At 48.9% G+C, this 15823-nt stretch overlaps 1 protein-coding gene across 4 annotated transcripts in view; it reads left to right on the top strand.

Moving 5' to 3' along the window:
* Positions 1 to 15823, top strand: part of SH3PXD2B (SH3 and PX domains 2B) — a 72722-nt gene that overhangs the window by 25380 nt on the left and 31519 nt on the right. For all 4 annotated transcript variants that reach the window (XM_062607707.1, XM_062607708.1, XM_062607709.1 and 1 more), the window contains exon 3: positions 8122 to 8197. In XM_062607707.1, the coding sequence (XP_062463691.1) occupies positions 8122 to 8197 (76 nt within the window). The remainder of the gene's footprint in view (positions 1 to 8121; positions 8198 to 15823) is intronic.

The raw sequence follows: 15823 nt of genomic DNA, 5'->3' as shown, positions 1-15823 counted from the left end.
CACCAGCCTGGGGCAAGGGATGAAGCTCTTCCCAGCTCCCATGCTGAGGCTCCTTCCAGGGGTACTTCCCATGTGACACAGTCCCGGCTGTGCTAGAGGGATGTTCCCATGGACGGGATGGGGAAGAGGAAGCGGTGCAGACTGCACAGGGTATTGCTGCTCTGTTCCCAAACACGTCTACCGGCAAGAGTCATTTCCCACGGCTGGGTCGTGGTGGTGAATTATGGATGCTGTACCGGTTGCTTGGTGATGTTAATGCTCTGCTCCTGGTGCCTGTGTGGAGTGTGCAGTCTGGGACCTGCCTACCCAATGCCATCTAGAGGCTGCAATTATCAGAAATTAAATGGAAAATGGATTAGTAAAGTACAGTAAAGAGAATGATGACTTCCAGGATTCAGCCCCAATGAATCGTATGTAAACAGCAATGCCTTTTAATCACCCAAGAAGCAGACAGAGGGATCAGCCACAGTGTGAGGAGCCTGTAAATGGGAGACTGCTTGCTGTTCTTCTCCAAATCTGAGGTTTCCTTTTTTTTCTTTTAAACACTAAACTCTTTCCTTAGTTTCTCTGGATTATATTCTTGACAAGCTTACAAAAGGATGGAAATCAAGCAATGCTTTTCAGGAGTTGTTTGGGCCAACCAAAAATAGGTGGTAATTTTGGATCCCACTGTCTCGGGGTGTCTCACCCAATGCCTTACTCCAAGGCATTGGAGCTGGGTTTTGGGAAGGTGCAGCTTTGTCTGCCCTCTCATTCCTTTCTGGGTGCCTCAGAGTGGGTACCTGGAGCTACTCGTTGCTTTTGAAAGCATACAGACTTCAAATGTCTTAGAAAAATGATTCTTTCTTTTGTTTGAATGCTCTTGTGGGTGGGCACAGAACAGACACAGATGGCTGTGGGAGCAGGACCTGGCTTGACGAGAGACACCAATCTGGAGACAAGGCTATTATCTTTCTCCTTCCATGCCTCTCTCTTTCATCCATCTGTTGCAATTAGCACATTGGTTGTACTAATGATATCGGGGACTAGAAAGCCCCAATCTCTCAGCACTAATAAACATGACAATCTTTTGGGGATTTCTGGGGTTTCAACTTCAAGGCTGGATGACAAAACAGGAAGCTTCTTACACTGAGGTTACCACAGACTTTTAGAGGTTCAGTGCTTGGGGCTGAGCATGTCCTTTGCTGGGAATCCCAGCATCCCTCGTGGGCATGCTATGCCCATTGTGGTCTCAATTGCTTATGATGGAGCTGAGCTCAGAGAATCAGTGGGTGCTCAAGCTGGAAACATCTCCTGGGCAGTGGAAGCTTTTTGTCTGACTGCTTTTGAAGGACCACTGCACTTGTACCAAACCTAGGGATGTAAAACTGCCACATCTTCTGAGCCCCTGTGTGCAGGCAGAGCCCACCACCTCCCCAGTTATGGTCTGTGTGGTTTATGGGCAAGCACCTGGGGTAACACAGGCCTAGTGGTGGCCAGGGGCTGCTTGGGTCTGGGGGTGCAGTGGGGTGCGCCTGGCCCAGCCCCGTGTCTGGTGCTCTCTCCATGCCAGTGAGCATTTCACAGGCACCAGTGTCTCCCTCTGTCTAATGCTTCCTGTGATTTCATAGGAAATGTCTCTTGCAGTAGCAGCTGCTGCCAATTTGTGTAGTGCGTTTTTCTCTGACCTCAGTTAATTCCTTTTTGTCTATTGCTGAGTGATGCTTAAAGTTTTCCATCAGTTTTTCACAATCCAGGCTCTGTGATGCCATTTCCTAGTGCTGAGGGGATCAGGATTGCCTCTGAGTGGTAACGTGTAAAATGCGCTTGAACTCATCCCTTGCCCAGAGCAGCCGGAACTATGGAAAACTGGTGGTCATCCGGAAACAGCTCAGTTGTGCTGCTGTTCAGCTCCCATTATTGCCTTTGAACACCCAACTTGCTTTGGCCATTGAATGGGCATTACGTGATGCTGCACCAGTAGAGTCCTTTCCCAGGCTTGACCTCCTTTGCTCGGCATCACCACACTTGGGATCTGAGCTTGCTCCGTGTTGGTCCTTCTGTTTTCTGGGCTGTTGTGTTTTCATCCCCTGTGTCTTCACACAGTCCACGTGGATGCAGGGAAGGTGCCTCTTGTAGGGTCACAGAGACTAAACATCAGTAGTCTGTGAGACGCTGCCAGATGTTCTTTTTCCCAGACTATCTGCTTGGCAGATGTTGCCCAAACCAGCTGGCTCCAGGGCACAAGGGTGCTTTGATCTGCAAAGTTTCTCAGCACACAGCCGTGTCCCTCGTCACATCCCTGTGGGGCCAGGGTGCTGCTGTGACAGCAGGCAACTGCTGGACCTGCATCCCTTTCCCACTGCATTTGGGGATCAGTGGGATGCTGTCCACCAGTGGGTCAGGTGTGAGGAGGACTTTTCTTCCCGTAAGAGCAGACCTGACTGATGCCCTACTGAGCATGTGGAGCTCGGGGTGAGCGGTCCATGTGAATGTCCCCACCTGGAGTTTGCCACCACAGGGAAAATGGGGTGCACGGTGTGCCTGGCTGCCTGCAGCACTCCCTCTTTCATGAGGGATGGGGCCAATGGTGATTCAGGATTGCGGGATGAGAGCAGGCTTGGCCCAGACCCATCTTTCCCCATGGCAAGCGGCTGCCTTCTCTCAGCGGGGAGGCTGTGGCTCTCACAAAGAGTCTCCTGTGATTCTGCTGCTACGCGCTCGGCTGGACTCTGAAGCCTTTTGTTGAACTCTTTTTTTTTCCCTTTTGCCTTTGGGGTATGTCAAAAGCTGACTTCTCTGCTCTGGATAACAGACATGTCTGGTGCAGGCATGGTCAGCTCTCACTTGCCAGACGAACGAGGAATGTGGTTTTACACTGAACTACCGTCACACAGGCAAAGCAAATCCTCTTGATAAGAGAAGGGGGGAAGTTCACTCACCCCATGCCTGTGATTATGGCTCTGGGCCTGGCTCCAATGTCAGCTCCTGGTGTTGTGCAAGAGTGGATGAGTTTGTTCTCCTCACCTGGGTATTTCATCACCCCCCAGCCTGTGCTGGTATATCTTCTTGTTCAGTGGTGTGAACCACCATCCTCTCTGTAACTTGGCAAAGACTTGCTTTCTCTTCTGCAACCCTGATACATGCCACGTAAGCCCTAAAGCTCAGTAATGGAGAGCCTGGGCTTTAGACCAGCTTGCTAAACACAAATCCCACAGTCCCTCAGCTGCAGAGGACTTGCTGCAAGAGTAATCCTGTGCCCTTCTGGTTCATCGTTACCAGGGGAGTGCAGGACCTCTGTTTAACTTTTCACCTGACATTTTTCTTTCCACCAGATCAGATTTAAATGAAAAAGAGGTTTTTGTTCCCTCCCACTTTTATATTTTAGAGGTAAAAGCTTTTTCCACTTTATGGAGACCTCATAGCAGCCTTCCAGTATCTGAAGGGGGCCTTTAAGGATGCTGGGGAGGGACTCTTAATTAGGGACTATAGTGATAGGACAAGGGGTAACGGGTTAAAACTTAAACAGGGGAAGTTTAGATTGGATATAAGGAAGAAATTCTTTACTGTAAGGGTGGTGAGGCACTGGAATGGGTTGCCCAGGGAGGCTGTGAATGCTCCATCCCTGGTGGTGCTCAAGGCCAGGTTGGACAGAGCCTTGGATGGCATTGTTTAGTGTGAGGTGTCCCTGCCCATGGCAGGGGGTTAGAACTGGATGTCCTTAAGGTCCTTTCCAACCCTAACTGTTCTATGATGCTATGATGGAGAACAGAGGAGAAGCAGCAAAGCGATGGCACACGTTGCCTTTGGCACTTGGCTTGAAGGTTTGTTGGGGTGTTTTGCAGACTTCTTAGAGTTTGAATCCATCTGAGAGGCAATAGGACCAGCTCACAGGCTGTTAGACCTGGGGCCACGATCCTTCAGCAGATGTATTGCTTTGGGGTTACACCATATGCATGGTGTCTCCCTCTGGCATTACACCATCAGCTCTTATTTGGGCAAAGCCCTTCCTGAATGTCTGCTTCCTGGGAATACTGCTGAGCATATGCATTCCTCACTCCCTAGGATCCTCTGCAGCCCGCAGCACTCTTAATTGATTCAATTAGGATATTATCTTACGAGCTTCCTGTTAATGAAGAAGCTGTCTGTTAGCTCTTGATACAAAGCTGTGCTTGAAAGGCTTCCTCTCCCCGGGTGGCCCTGTTATCGCCTGTCCTATTAATGAGCAGCTCAGCCATGGGGACCACGTGCTCCCAGGACGTGCACAGACCTTTAGCAATGGCTCTCTCCAAAGAGACTCACTGCCCAGGCATTTCTGGGTTAATAAGAAAACCAGCTAATTGATAAGGTAAATTGGTGGTGGAGGTAAATGTGGATAAACGTGCCCTATCCTGGTGTGCTGTTGTGAGAGCCTGGCTGGGGGCTGGCTATGCTGCTCGGGTATCTGTGCCCTGGTCATTGCAGCCGTATGAGCACCCTCCCTGCTGCAAAGGAATGGGTGAAAAGTCTGGTTACAGCAGCTTCCTGCAGAATTGAAGCACACCAAATACTTCAAACTGCATCTGCTCCAATATTTTTTTTTTTTTTTCAAGATTCTGTCACAAATACTTAGAAATAATCTTGGAAGGGGTGAAACAATAGTGTTATTGTTCTTTTTGCCTTCATTTTTCTTCTCAACCTGGCTTAGTGCATTGCTGAGAGTGAGACTTGGCCTCTCTCTGCTCTCCTGTGCTTCGCAGGAAAGGCTGTACTCCCAAAGGCTGTCTGTCTGTCTGCCCCATCTCCCCCTCTCCCCAGGATTTTGGATGTCTGGGCAAGTCCTCCCCTCTGGGAATGCGATGTGAGCAGTCTTGTTTGGAGCTTGGATGGAAACCCTTGCTGCTGATACAATTTGTAGGATTCTTCACATGCCAGTCATCTCCCTTCCACAATTCCTTGCTGGCTGGGGAGTGTGTTTCCCTGTTGTGGCCAGGGAGAAAGGTGCTCTCCCAGGAATCCTGCCCTGACCTGCCTTGGTTTCTGCAGACCATCTTCTGATGCCTATCTGTGTGTCCCTCCCCTAGGGCTTGTGGGGTTGCTGCACTTTTATCCTTCCAGTCCTCTTCCAGAGTTGTGCCTGCTCTCCTTGGCTCCCCTGGGACAGAGCAGTGAAACAACCTGTGCGTAGTCCCCATCCTGCAAAATCAGCAGGAGCAAGATGGGCCAGAAAGGATACAGGGAACCTCAAGGCATAGAACCCTGCCAGCTGGCTTCTTCTGGCTTCCTGGTGGCACCTCTCAGGTCTAGAGCTGACCTTTTCCCATCGCTGTTCTGTGTTTTCTTTTGTGTGTGTAGCGCTACAGAAGAGCCATCAGCCCACGACCCATGGGCTGGATTCTGCAGATGTGTGCTCTTGTATCTTGCTAACACAAACTGCCTGCCGTGGTTGCAGTGGCACCGGCGCTGTTTTTGTTGGAGTGGGTTTTTTAGCTGTTCTTCAACCACAGGCTTGTTCCTTGTAAAACTGATGAACTAGTATTTGCTGCTGCCTTCTCTGGAGCTGCGTGATGTGGCAGCCAGGATGGAAGGGTCCATGCGACCGACCTCTCTGCCTTGTTCCTTCTCTACTTTCCCTTTCTGTGTGTGCTGGAGGGAGCTATTTTTTTGCCTCCAGCAAGAGAAGAGACAGCAGCTTGTGAATGCACAGGCATAATGGTACCAACACATGGCAGGCAGCGCAGGGGCTGGTCTGGCTGGGGTGATGCTCCAGCAGGGTGCCTGCAGCAAGAGGGCCCCCACGCCACCTCCTGCTCACTGAGCAGCCACTACAAGAGGCACTTTTGGTGAAGCCAAAGGAAATAGAGAAACGGGCTGAGTTTTGGCTGGGTTTGGTGGGATCACATGGGTACGAGCAGATCTGGCCAGAGGCACAGCCCAGGCATGTGCATATGGGAGAAAATACAGCTTGCACCATTCGTGCCTTGTAGGCTCATAGTGCTCCCGGGAGTGAGAGATCCTCAGCTTGCATTCGAAGTTGAGAGGAGGGGAAAGCTTCCAGTGACTCGAGTATTGTGTTGCTTAACAGCAATCAGATGTGCGGCGTTTGCAACTTGTTTTGCTCGCCCTTTCCCAGTCACAAGCGTTCCTGAGCTCTTCCCCACCTCTCTGCTGTAGCACAACACGGGTGTTTTGCAGGGTAATGGGGATGTTTTGTCTTCCCTTATTTTCATAGATTGAGAGAAGAGCAGGAGGGTGTTGCATGCCCAGAAAGGCTGAGGAAGTGGTGCTGCCCTGGGAGCCTGCAGTGCCTTGGGGAGGCGAGTCCTCCCTCATCCCTGCTCTGCTCACTTTGCGGCTGCTGGTAACGTCACCACAGTTATTGCTGAGTCTGGAGTCATTTGCTTTGTTATGAACTCCCTCAAATTTGTTTTGAGAAGCAGCTGTAAACATGGTGTGTTTGTGCTTAGTGTCATCCTGGGTTTGAGTTATCTTGTTTTCTTTTTGGAGAGAATATTTGAGAGCTTCTTTTGGTTTTCCTGTTGTCTTTCGGAGTGTTGGGCAGTTTTTTATTCCATCTCAGAATGTAGGAAAAATTCCTGCTTCCTTCTGCCCCCTGCCCACCAAACCTCAAGAATTTTATCTTGATGCATTTGAAATCCAAGGGAAAAAAAAACAACACAATTATTGGATGTGCAGAGGGCTGCATTGACAAAAAGTGCTTAGCTTTAGTGTTACAGCACTTTAAAGAAGTTCATGCCTAGCAGGAGTCCACAGCCCTAGCTAGGGGCAGAAACCTTTAAAAAGCATGTGAAAAAATAGGTGCCAAATAGCAAGAGCCATGAAAACCAGGGAGCCAAGTGGGACACATCCCCAGGGCACGTTGGGACCCCGCAGTTTGGCCCTGCATAGGCTCCACATGGTGAAGGGGCTCCCGGCGTTACGTGGTGGAGCAGCAGGCAGGAGGAAGCACGACTTGTGCATCCAGGGGCTCGGTGGTCCCTGTCCTCCTGGGTGAGGGCTGCCTGCAGATGCCTCTCATAGGATCAATGGCTTTGGCTCTCCACTTGCATGACTTCCTCCCTGCATGAAATACTTTAAATATTCATTGGGTCAGAGGAGAACGGTTGGTTGGACCTTGCAGGTGCTCAGGGCACTCCCAGGGCAGGTTGTCTGCAGTGCTTCCATAAGCACTTAATTATTTATGCTGAGTGCAATAGCTCAAATAGGAGAGGGCAAGACCCGTTTAAAATACCCTTAGGACTAGTGAGCTCTTCAAGTGATGGGAGACTGAGCTCAGATCCATACCCCAGAGAAAACAAGGGGGAGTTTGCATCTCCCTCCCCTTCCTTCCAAAGGGAGTATCTGAGTGGTTGGATAGATGACTGGTCATGCTTTCTCCTCTTCTGCTCTGTGTAAAGTGCTAAGTCCAATCCAGATGGTGTTTTTGAGCAAGACCAAGTAAAGCAAATGCTGAGGACATTGATCCTGCCAGGGCATTGGTAAAGCACCATAGCAACTGCAAGGAAGTTGTGTGCTTGTGTTGAAGCACCAGTGCAGGCACCCAGTGAAACCAGGAGGTGGTTATCACCTCTTTGCTGACTAAACATACTAAGTGTAGCTGCATCAGTCAGGAAATCATTTGTTTAATGCTGAAGATACCATAAAACATTCATCCCTCAAAGCCTGTGTAGCACAAAGTGTTCCCCAGACCTGATGTCTAACTTCATGGCCTTTTCCAGGCAAACATGAATTGATGCTGTGAGTCCAAGTCAGTTGTAGTCCAGGAACTGTGTCAGTGCTGGGCTATGCTTGAGCTAATAAGCTTAAAATGTGCCTTTTTTTAGGAGCTTCTGAGATCTAGTGACTGAGGTCCATCAGGATGAAACTCAATAGTTTCAGAAGTGCAGGTTACATAAATCACCCATGCTGAGCAAAATTATAGTGATGAACAACATTGACAGTGAGAAATAGCGGAGATGATGCTAAGGTCTTGTGCTTCTGGCACTGCTTTGGGTGTGTTTACCTCAGTGCTGTACTTTGGCTAATGGTGCTGTGTACGATGTCTCAGCACACTGCTGGTTAGGAGAACCAGCCTTAGAGTGGCCTTGTGTTGTCTAAGTTATTCACTGACTTTAATCACCTCTCTTGCATTTCCTGTTCTAGATGCAAATGCTGGACAAGTTTCCAATGGAAGGAGGGCAGAAAGACCCCAAGCAAAGGATCATCCCCTTTCTGCCAGGTAGGAGAGTGAGCTCCAGCAAAAACTATGCTAGTTTTGTCATGGCAGGAGCTTTTTCCCAGTGTGTGTGTGAGCATACATGTGCTTTAGCTCTTACCTACTGAACCATCTGAGCAAGTTCTTGACCATGTCCATTAATGCATCTATATTTGTTAGCAATGTGCCCAGCAAGTGTTAAACCCCTCAGTCATTCTCTCTCCCTCCAGAAGTCATTAAAGGAGGACTACAGCTAAGCAACCCTGCTAGCACAGCTAGCCAGGAACAACCCGCTAGCAGCATGCTTGTTTTCAGAAGGAGCCTGGCCAGCACAGCACAGGGCTGAGGATGGTGTGAGGCTCCCCCAGGAAGTGCTCATATGCTGTTTTTCCTGTCCCATGCAACTCAAAGGGCCATCCAGAGAGAGGGGAATAACATTGAATTCCACATGTTAAATCAAGCTGATTGACAGCCTTGGCTTCCTCCCATAATGTTCAGGGCTGGTTGCTCAAAGACAGGATTTCTGTGGCATGACGTGTGCCTTCCCAGCCCAGTGTGCAGCTGAGCGTTTGTGTGCTTGAGGAACAGATGCTATGGTCTGTTGCAGACTTTCTGATGTGGGGGATTGCTTGTGGCTGCCCTTTGGTGCTGTTGCTATGGGGAAAAAAAGAACCCTAACATGCCTGGCAAAAATAACCAGCCTGGGGAGGCCCTGGGAATCTTTCATGCACCCATAGCTAATGGCTTTGACCACAGAGTTGTCTTTACTCCCACCCCCAAGTAGCTAATGGGCATATTTAGAAATGTCACGATACCATAATCACTTGCAGTGACTGTCAGGTCCATTTAGTGCAGCCCTTTGTGCTGTGCTCTGCCTCCTGGCTTTTCTAAAGGCAGAAAGGCATTTAGAGGGCTTTACTTTTCTCTGACTGGCATGAAGAAAACCATTTATATCCCTTTCTGAGCAAGAGGATATTGTTTGGGTTTCCCATAGAGGCATTTCTGATTCAGGCTTGTCCTTGCACAGTAACATTAGCAAAAGCAAAGCACACCTGACTTGAATACCGCAGAAAAGCCCTTGCTGTACAAGTACTCCCGCCAGCAAGGAGTGGGGAGGAGAAATGGAAGCCAAATTGGCAAAGGGCGTAACTTGGAAAAATTGGATGCATGGTTTGGCCCTGCTGCACTTGCAGAAAATTCCCACCAAAATGCTGCTGTTTCTGGAAGGCAGTGATCGGGCTTGGGAAGCCTGGTCGGAGCACTTCTCACAGCACACTCATCAATATTCGTTTCTTCTTCTTGGTGTTGAAATGGTTTCCCTTTGCTAAGAGGCATGTCACTGGGATTTCCATTGGAGGAAAAAAAGGAGTTGAAGTTGCTGGAAAATAAAGCCTGGTTCTTGTGTAAGAAAGCAGCTTTGGGGACTTAGGGTGACCATCCTGTGGAGGAGCTTGTGCATTTGTGTGTCCTCTGGTATGCTTAGACTTGCTAGTTTTTATTATGTTCAGCTTCTGTGAGTGCTGCAGTTTGCTCCCAATGCCATTTTGAGCAACGTTCTTAGCATCTGAATTTCATTACCAGTGAGGATTTGGCTCCAGTGGCTTACTGAAAGTACGCTGCTTTCTGGGAAGCCCGTTGTAGAGTAACCTAAGACATTGTGGCCGCTGTGATTCTCAAAAATGTCTCCTGTGACCCTGTGCCCTCTGCAGCTTTGGCTTTTTGAGAAACACCCTAAGTGTTCCAAACACAGGGTCAGCACCACAACCTGAGAAGGTGCCATTGGGTTTGTCTGTCAGGCTGGTTTCCTGGAATGGGAAGAGTTCTGTGATTACTCCATAGTTACAACATCCAGCCCACAGGAACTCTGTTTGCTTTGTGATGCTTTGTTTTGTTAATGTTTACTTTGAGGATTTGACTTCTTGGAAATTTCTGGAGACTTTGGGTCTTTTAAAGTTGGTCTCTGATGGTATCAGAAGAGGCTCTTGTATGTGTAAGTCTGTCAGCCTGCACGGCTGTTTGACATGGAGTCATAAAGCTGGGTCCTCCAGAGCTGAGCACTTAAGGTTTGGGGCCAGGGGTAGTCCCTTCCCCAGCACTGGCACCATGCTCATCCCATAGCGCATCCTGATGGGATCAGGTTTTGCCTGGCAGAGCATTGCAGTGCTCCTGCACCATGCCTGAAGTGCCTCTGCCACCATAAAGGGGAATTTGAAGTGGACTCTTGGCTGCTTCTGCTGGCTCTGAGCTGGGAGGCACAGCCTGCTCAGCTTCATGTGGTGCTGTGGATGGCCCCTCAGAACAGCTCTGATGGCACCCAGCCCATCCATGGCATCCACTGTGGTCCCTGGAGAGGAGTCAGAAACAGCTGGCAAGGGAGAAGAGAGACCTGCCACTGCCTGGCCCTGGGGATGTGGTGCTGGGCAGCTCCATCCTCGCCTGCAGGAGTCCACACTAAGGGTTACATACTTTTTGGCTGGGAGATGATGGTATGGAGACCCCAGGAAAGAATGAACTAAGAAAACAAATGAGCTCAGTTGGGCCTGCTGTGTAAGGGCTGTGCCAGATCTTTCAGGAAACAGCTTTTATAAGGAGAGTGGAGCCTTCCAAACATCGTACAGCCCGAGTGGCCTGGAGCAGATCCTGGCCAGTCTGCTTCACTGGAAACGTGAGCTCCAGCAAGGAGGGGTTGCCTGAGGCTGAGCTAACTTTGGCTGTAAAATTGCTTTTTAGGAAGCTTTAGCTACAGATAATAGCGAACTCCCAAGAAGGGAGCAGGAGAAATGGGGTTTGGTGAGATCATTTTAAGAAGCAGAATTATGCCTCCTTTCTACTCCCTTCCCAGCCTGCTAACCTGCTCAGCATGGGCATCAGTGCTGCCCACAGACTTTGGGGCTTTTCTCCCAGAACAACTATGGGGATGTTCATAGCTCCCCACGAAGGCCCCATAGAGGAGGTAGAGAACAAATCATCCATTTTCAGGCTTTAATACCTGACTTTCCTCAGTCCCATTGTGTTTTCATCTGAGCTGGAGATGGGGCAAGGGTCCTAATTACTATTTTCTGCACTAGCAAGATGAGCATCTCTGCTGTAGCACTATTGGGTGGACAGTCCCAGACTCGCTTGCAGTATGGTTGCCTTTTCTGCAGGGTTTCAGCTAAGCTGATATGCAGAGTGCTGTGCTGGAGCAGTTGCTCTACTTCTGACCCTTGAGCTATCTTTAAGAAAACTACCTTATGTTTTATCCCATTACATAGAAACAATGGTCTTGGGAGCATTGTGCTAAAATGAGACCCTGAGAGCCTAAGGGCTGTCTTGATTGGGGCACTATTTAGTTCAGCTTCATTTCACAGATGTCTGGGACTCCATGATTATGCTATACCCAGGACAGCCCCAGAGGCACTTTTCTTGTTCCCCTCGCTTTTGCCAGGATACGCTCACAGCACAGGACGTTGCCAAACAGATGCTAAATACAGGGCTCCTGGAAACACCATCTCCCATGCCTGCTTCCCCATCCTTGGAATAGCCCATGTAGCTGGCTGCTCCAGAGGCTGGGATTAATTATATGTACATTTGGGGCTGCCTTATTTTGAAGTGAGTTTGGAACCCTTGCCAGGGAAAATCTGGATGTGATTTGAAAGGTGCAGAGAAGTGAATTCTTTCCGAGGCCGTGGGGCGTGGGGAGTCCGTCAGGGTAAAGCAAGAGGCACAGCTGGTTTTCCACTCTCGAAATATCTGGCTTGGTTCATGGCTGTGATCGGCAGTGTGATGTGTTTCAGGTTCTCTGCCCCTCCAGATATTGCTGCAGATCCAGTAACAGCCTTTGGCTCAAGAGGAGCCTCCGCTATTTTGCTGGTTGAAATCCCTCTGCCTCCGTGTTTTTTTCAGCCCCTTGATCCCCCCTTATAACTTCAGCTCTGTCTGGAGCATTCCTGCAGGAGGGAGTGATTTGCAGAGCTCTGTTTCCCTATATGTTTGTTTGGAGAGATTAACCTTGTTTGGAGAGATTAACCCCTCTTGTGTCCTGCCTGCTCTGTCTCACACTGCTGGAGACACTTATCCACCCTTTCCCCAAGCTCTCTCCTGACACCTCTCAGTGGAGGCCACACTGCAGCTCTTTGCAGCCCCCTCTTCCCCTGGAGCTGCTGCAGCACCCTGTGCTCTTGGTTAGTCAGACAAAGCAAGGCGGCCTTGATTAGTTCTTCCAGTCCTGGGAGAGCAGAGGCTTCCTGGCACTAGAGCAGTTTTCACGGGCAGAGTATCTTCCGTGGAGCTTCTCTAGCTGGTGCTGGCCCTGCTCCATGAGGGATGGAGCTCGTGTCCGCCAGGGACATGAGTTCCATCCTCCTCCTCCTGCCCAGCTGGGTAGGAAGTAACACCAATGTTATTTCTGCTCTTGAAGCTCTGAGGCCAGTGATGTGCAGAGTAAAAGCCAGCAGATTGTCACCCTGTGTCCTAGACGGACTGTGTCAGTGAAAGGAGTGTCACAGTGGGGTTTTGCAGGGGAAAGGAGGGTAGGAATTGTGACAAAGGAAGGTTTTAAGGAGGGATTTGAAGGGAACCATGGCATGGCATGGCAGAGTTTAGAGAAAAACTCTCCCTTAGGGTGAGGCACAACGTGGGACAGTTGGGACAACAGCTATTGTGGCGCAGTGCTGGCTGGCCTGAGGTTCACAGGGACATGCTGGGTGGATTTGCTGCCTATTCATCATGTTGGATGAACTCTGGTATGTGGTGGGCCTCTGGCCACCGTGGATGGAAATAAGTAGCAGTGGTGGAGGGAGAGGAGTGTGCTCATGGGTAAAGGAAAAAAAGGAGGAGTGGAGCTGCGTTACTGGGGGATAGAGCTTTGTAACCGGGGAGCTTCGCATCCCAGGAGGTTGTGAGCCCTATCCACTGACTGATGGAGGCTTGAAACATCATCAAGGTGCTCCACTGTGGTTTTCCAGGTTTCCCTTCCAGCAGGGTGAAGTGCACTGACAGCTCCCTGCTATCAGGCTAGAGCTCAGGGTAAGGAAGGAGAGGAAGCAGAAGCACTGGGACAGCTTGAGTGCCAGAGCTGAGCAGATGATGCCAGGCAGGTCAAAAGGGAGGGAAGGGGTCAGACAGGGGAAGGGATAAGCAGGCATGAGTGCTTTCTTTCTAGGCTGCTTGCTAGGTCTTCCTCCGTCTGCCAGGATGGGGGATGCTTGCTGCTGACTCGGAAATCCTTCAGGTGTGGTCAGACACTGGCATTGTGGTGGGTTGAGATCTTTTTGTTAGATTTAGCCCCCTCTCCAGTTCCCCCCCTCTGAGAACCAGCTGGTGCCCCCAGTGCTGAAGCACCTGTACTGGTATTTGCTTGGCTGTAAAAACAAACCAGGGTCAACAAGGAGATAAAACAAGCAAACAAATGCTCAAGTTAGCAAGGAGAGCTGGAGATGTGGCTTCTGCTTTGTTACTCTTGAATTTATCTTTTCTTTGGGTAGGTAAGAGCCTCAATTGCTTGGAAGCAGTCTCTGGAGAGCACAGCAGGCTTTGGCTGTGCCATCAGCTCAATGTAGGGGCTGGGGGGCCTGGGGAAGAGCAGCAGAGTAAGGATTGGCATCTCTTGCTCTTGGTGAATCCTCTGCTAAGGGCTGCGGCTCCTGCTCTGCCCCTTTCCTAGGCTGTTCATGGGGGCTGGGGATGGTTGGGGTCTTCTGGACAGCACTGTGATACAGCTATCTTCATTTGCTTTGACTTTTAAGGAATTGCATATATTTCAGCTCTTTCCCTCTTGGTTTTATTCCCTCTGTGTTTAAAGGATGGGTTGTGTTGGTCGGATTTCTCCAGTCAAAATGCTAATGAAGAATAACAGTACTGCAGGGTTATCATTAAAGTGCAGATGCATGTAAAACACCTAATGTCTGCTGGGAAAGGGGGTAACAAATGTATAGCAAGCAAAGCACGTACAATGCTTCAGTGCATCTACAGCTATATTAATAATATCATATTAATACATAATAAATATAAATATTTAAATATGTATAAATATAATACATAACAAATATATGCACTGAAATAAGTGTTGTATATTCTACTGAAGGAAGAGCACTTCCTAAATTGTAACTTGTTCACTGAGTGTCTTCAGAGCCGTTCTTCTCCTCAGAGACACCACTTTTTCCCTGTAAGCATTAACAGGTTTTCAAGATCCAGAAAAAGCAGACAGCATGTCCTGGCATCTGGGTGCTTCTCGCGCAGGGAGACGTGCCAGGGCAGCCATCCTGTAGTAGTGCCTTATCTCTGTCTTCTTTTTCCAAAATCAACTCACTTGACACATTCCCAGGTGATAAATGTTCAGTCTCTGTAGCTTGCTTTGTGTGTACAAAGGACGCTGTATTTTACCGCACTTCCTTGTGCCTTGGCTTTCTTGTGCTAGCCTGGAGGGAGACTAAGTGCTGTGATTGCTCATGGGTAACATTAGGTATGTAGATAACAAAATCTAATCATTTCTGAATGCTTGAGTTGTGGCAAGAGTGTGAAGCTGGTGAGCTGGAAGCTTCAGCAGCCCTGGCCCTACCTGCCAATGGAAAACACCACTAATCGGCCAGATGTCCACAACTGCCTTCCTTCACATGTCTTCCTGTTGGTATTCCTCATGCTGATGTTGAAGCTGAGGGCAGGAGCACTGCTATGAGGCTGTTAGAAGTAAACTAAGTCTTGTCTGAGGATGTTCTTAAAGAAAAAGTAGAGCTGGTAGTTATTTTTCTCATAATGGAGCAAATCTCGCTGATGCATCCAGGAGTCAAGGATCCAAACTGCACCAAGGCTGTCCTTGCTCTTGCTTGTTACTACAAAGGCAACTGAGATTGCTCCCCATTTGCTGTCACTCTGCGTCTGTCATGCTGCAGCTTTACTGAGTGAACAGTTCAGCCGACTGGGAAACCTTACCTTGGAAAATCAAATCCAAGAGACTTTTCCCTCTTTTCTGCTGGAGGAGGTAATCCTGAACTTTCTCCTCTCCTTTGGCATGAACTATAGAATACTAGACCTCGATCTGGTCCAGTCTTGACCAAGTATATGCTGTGGACAGAAGGAAGAGAGTCCTCCTGGACAATTAGCAGGGCAGTAACCCAGCTTTGAGCTTAGAGTTGTTACAAGCTCCTGGAGGCAGCAAAGCAGTGTAAAATAGCACTTAGAATGAGGTGTGGGTGATGAGCACCACCGGCTTCGCTGTGTTACCTGGAGCTGCAGCAATGAGGGGTGCAGATATGGGATGAATAATGATGTCATGCATTTCTCTTGCATTATATGGTCTTTGGCCATGTGAAAAGCGCTAGTGGACAGCACATATTTGCAGATGTGGTCTAAGGAAAACGTGCTTAGGAAAATACTGCATCTCACTGATGCAGCAAGTTGCTCATCTTCCATTCCAAGAGGGAAGTATTTTCCTGCACTCTCTTGCCTTGCCACTCAATGATTTATATAGTGTATTTGGCAGCACTGAAGGGTCTGAAATTATGTTAATTAGGCATTTTGATTAAAGAACAGCTTTTTGTTAGAAAATAAACTTCCTTGTCAAAAAATACAAGGTCTAGAGCAAATCAAGAGAAGAGCTGGATTTCCTGCTGGTTCATATGTTCTGTGCCTAGGCTAATGTAAGATCACTTCAGTTGTTGTGATATATTTATT

The sequence above is a fragment of the Pezoporus occidentalis genome, unplaced genomic scaffold (assembly GCF_034315485.1).
Source record: "Pezoporus occidentalis ecotype Australia unplaced genomic scaffold, CSIRO_AGI_Poc_V1 ctg124, whole genome shotgun sequence".
Taxonomy (NCBI): domain Eukaryota; kingdom Metazoa; phylum Chordata; class Aves; order Psittaciformes; family Psittacidae; genus Pezoporus; species Pezoporus occidentalis.
The sequence above is the reverse complement of the archived record's forward strand: the minus strand, read 5'-3'. Positions and strand labels throughout refer to the sequence as shown.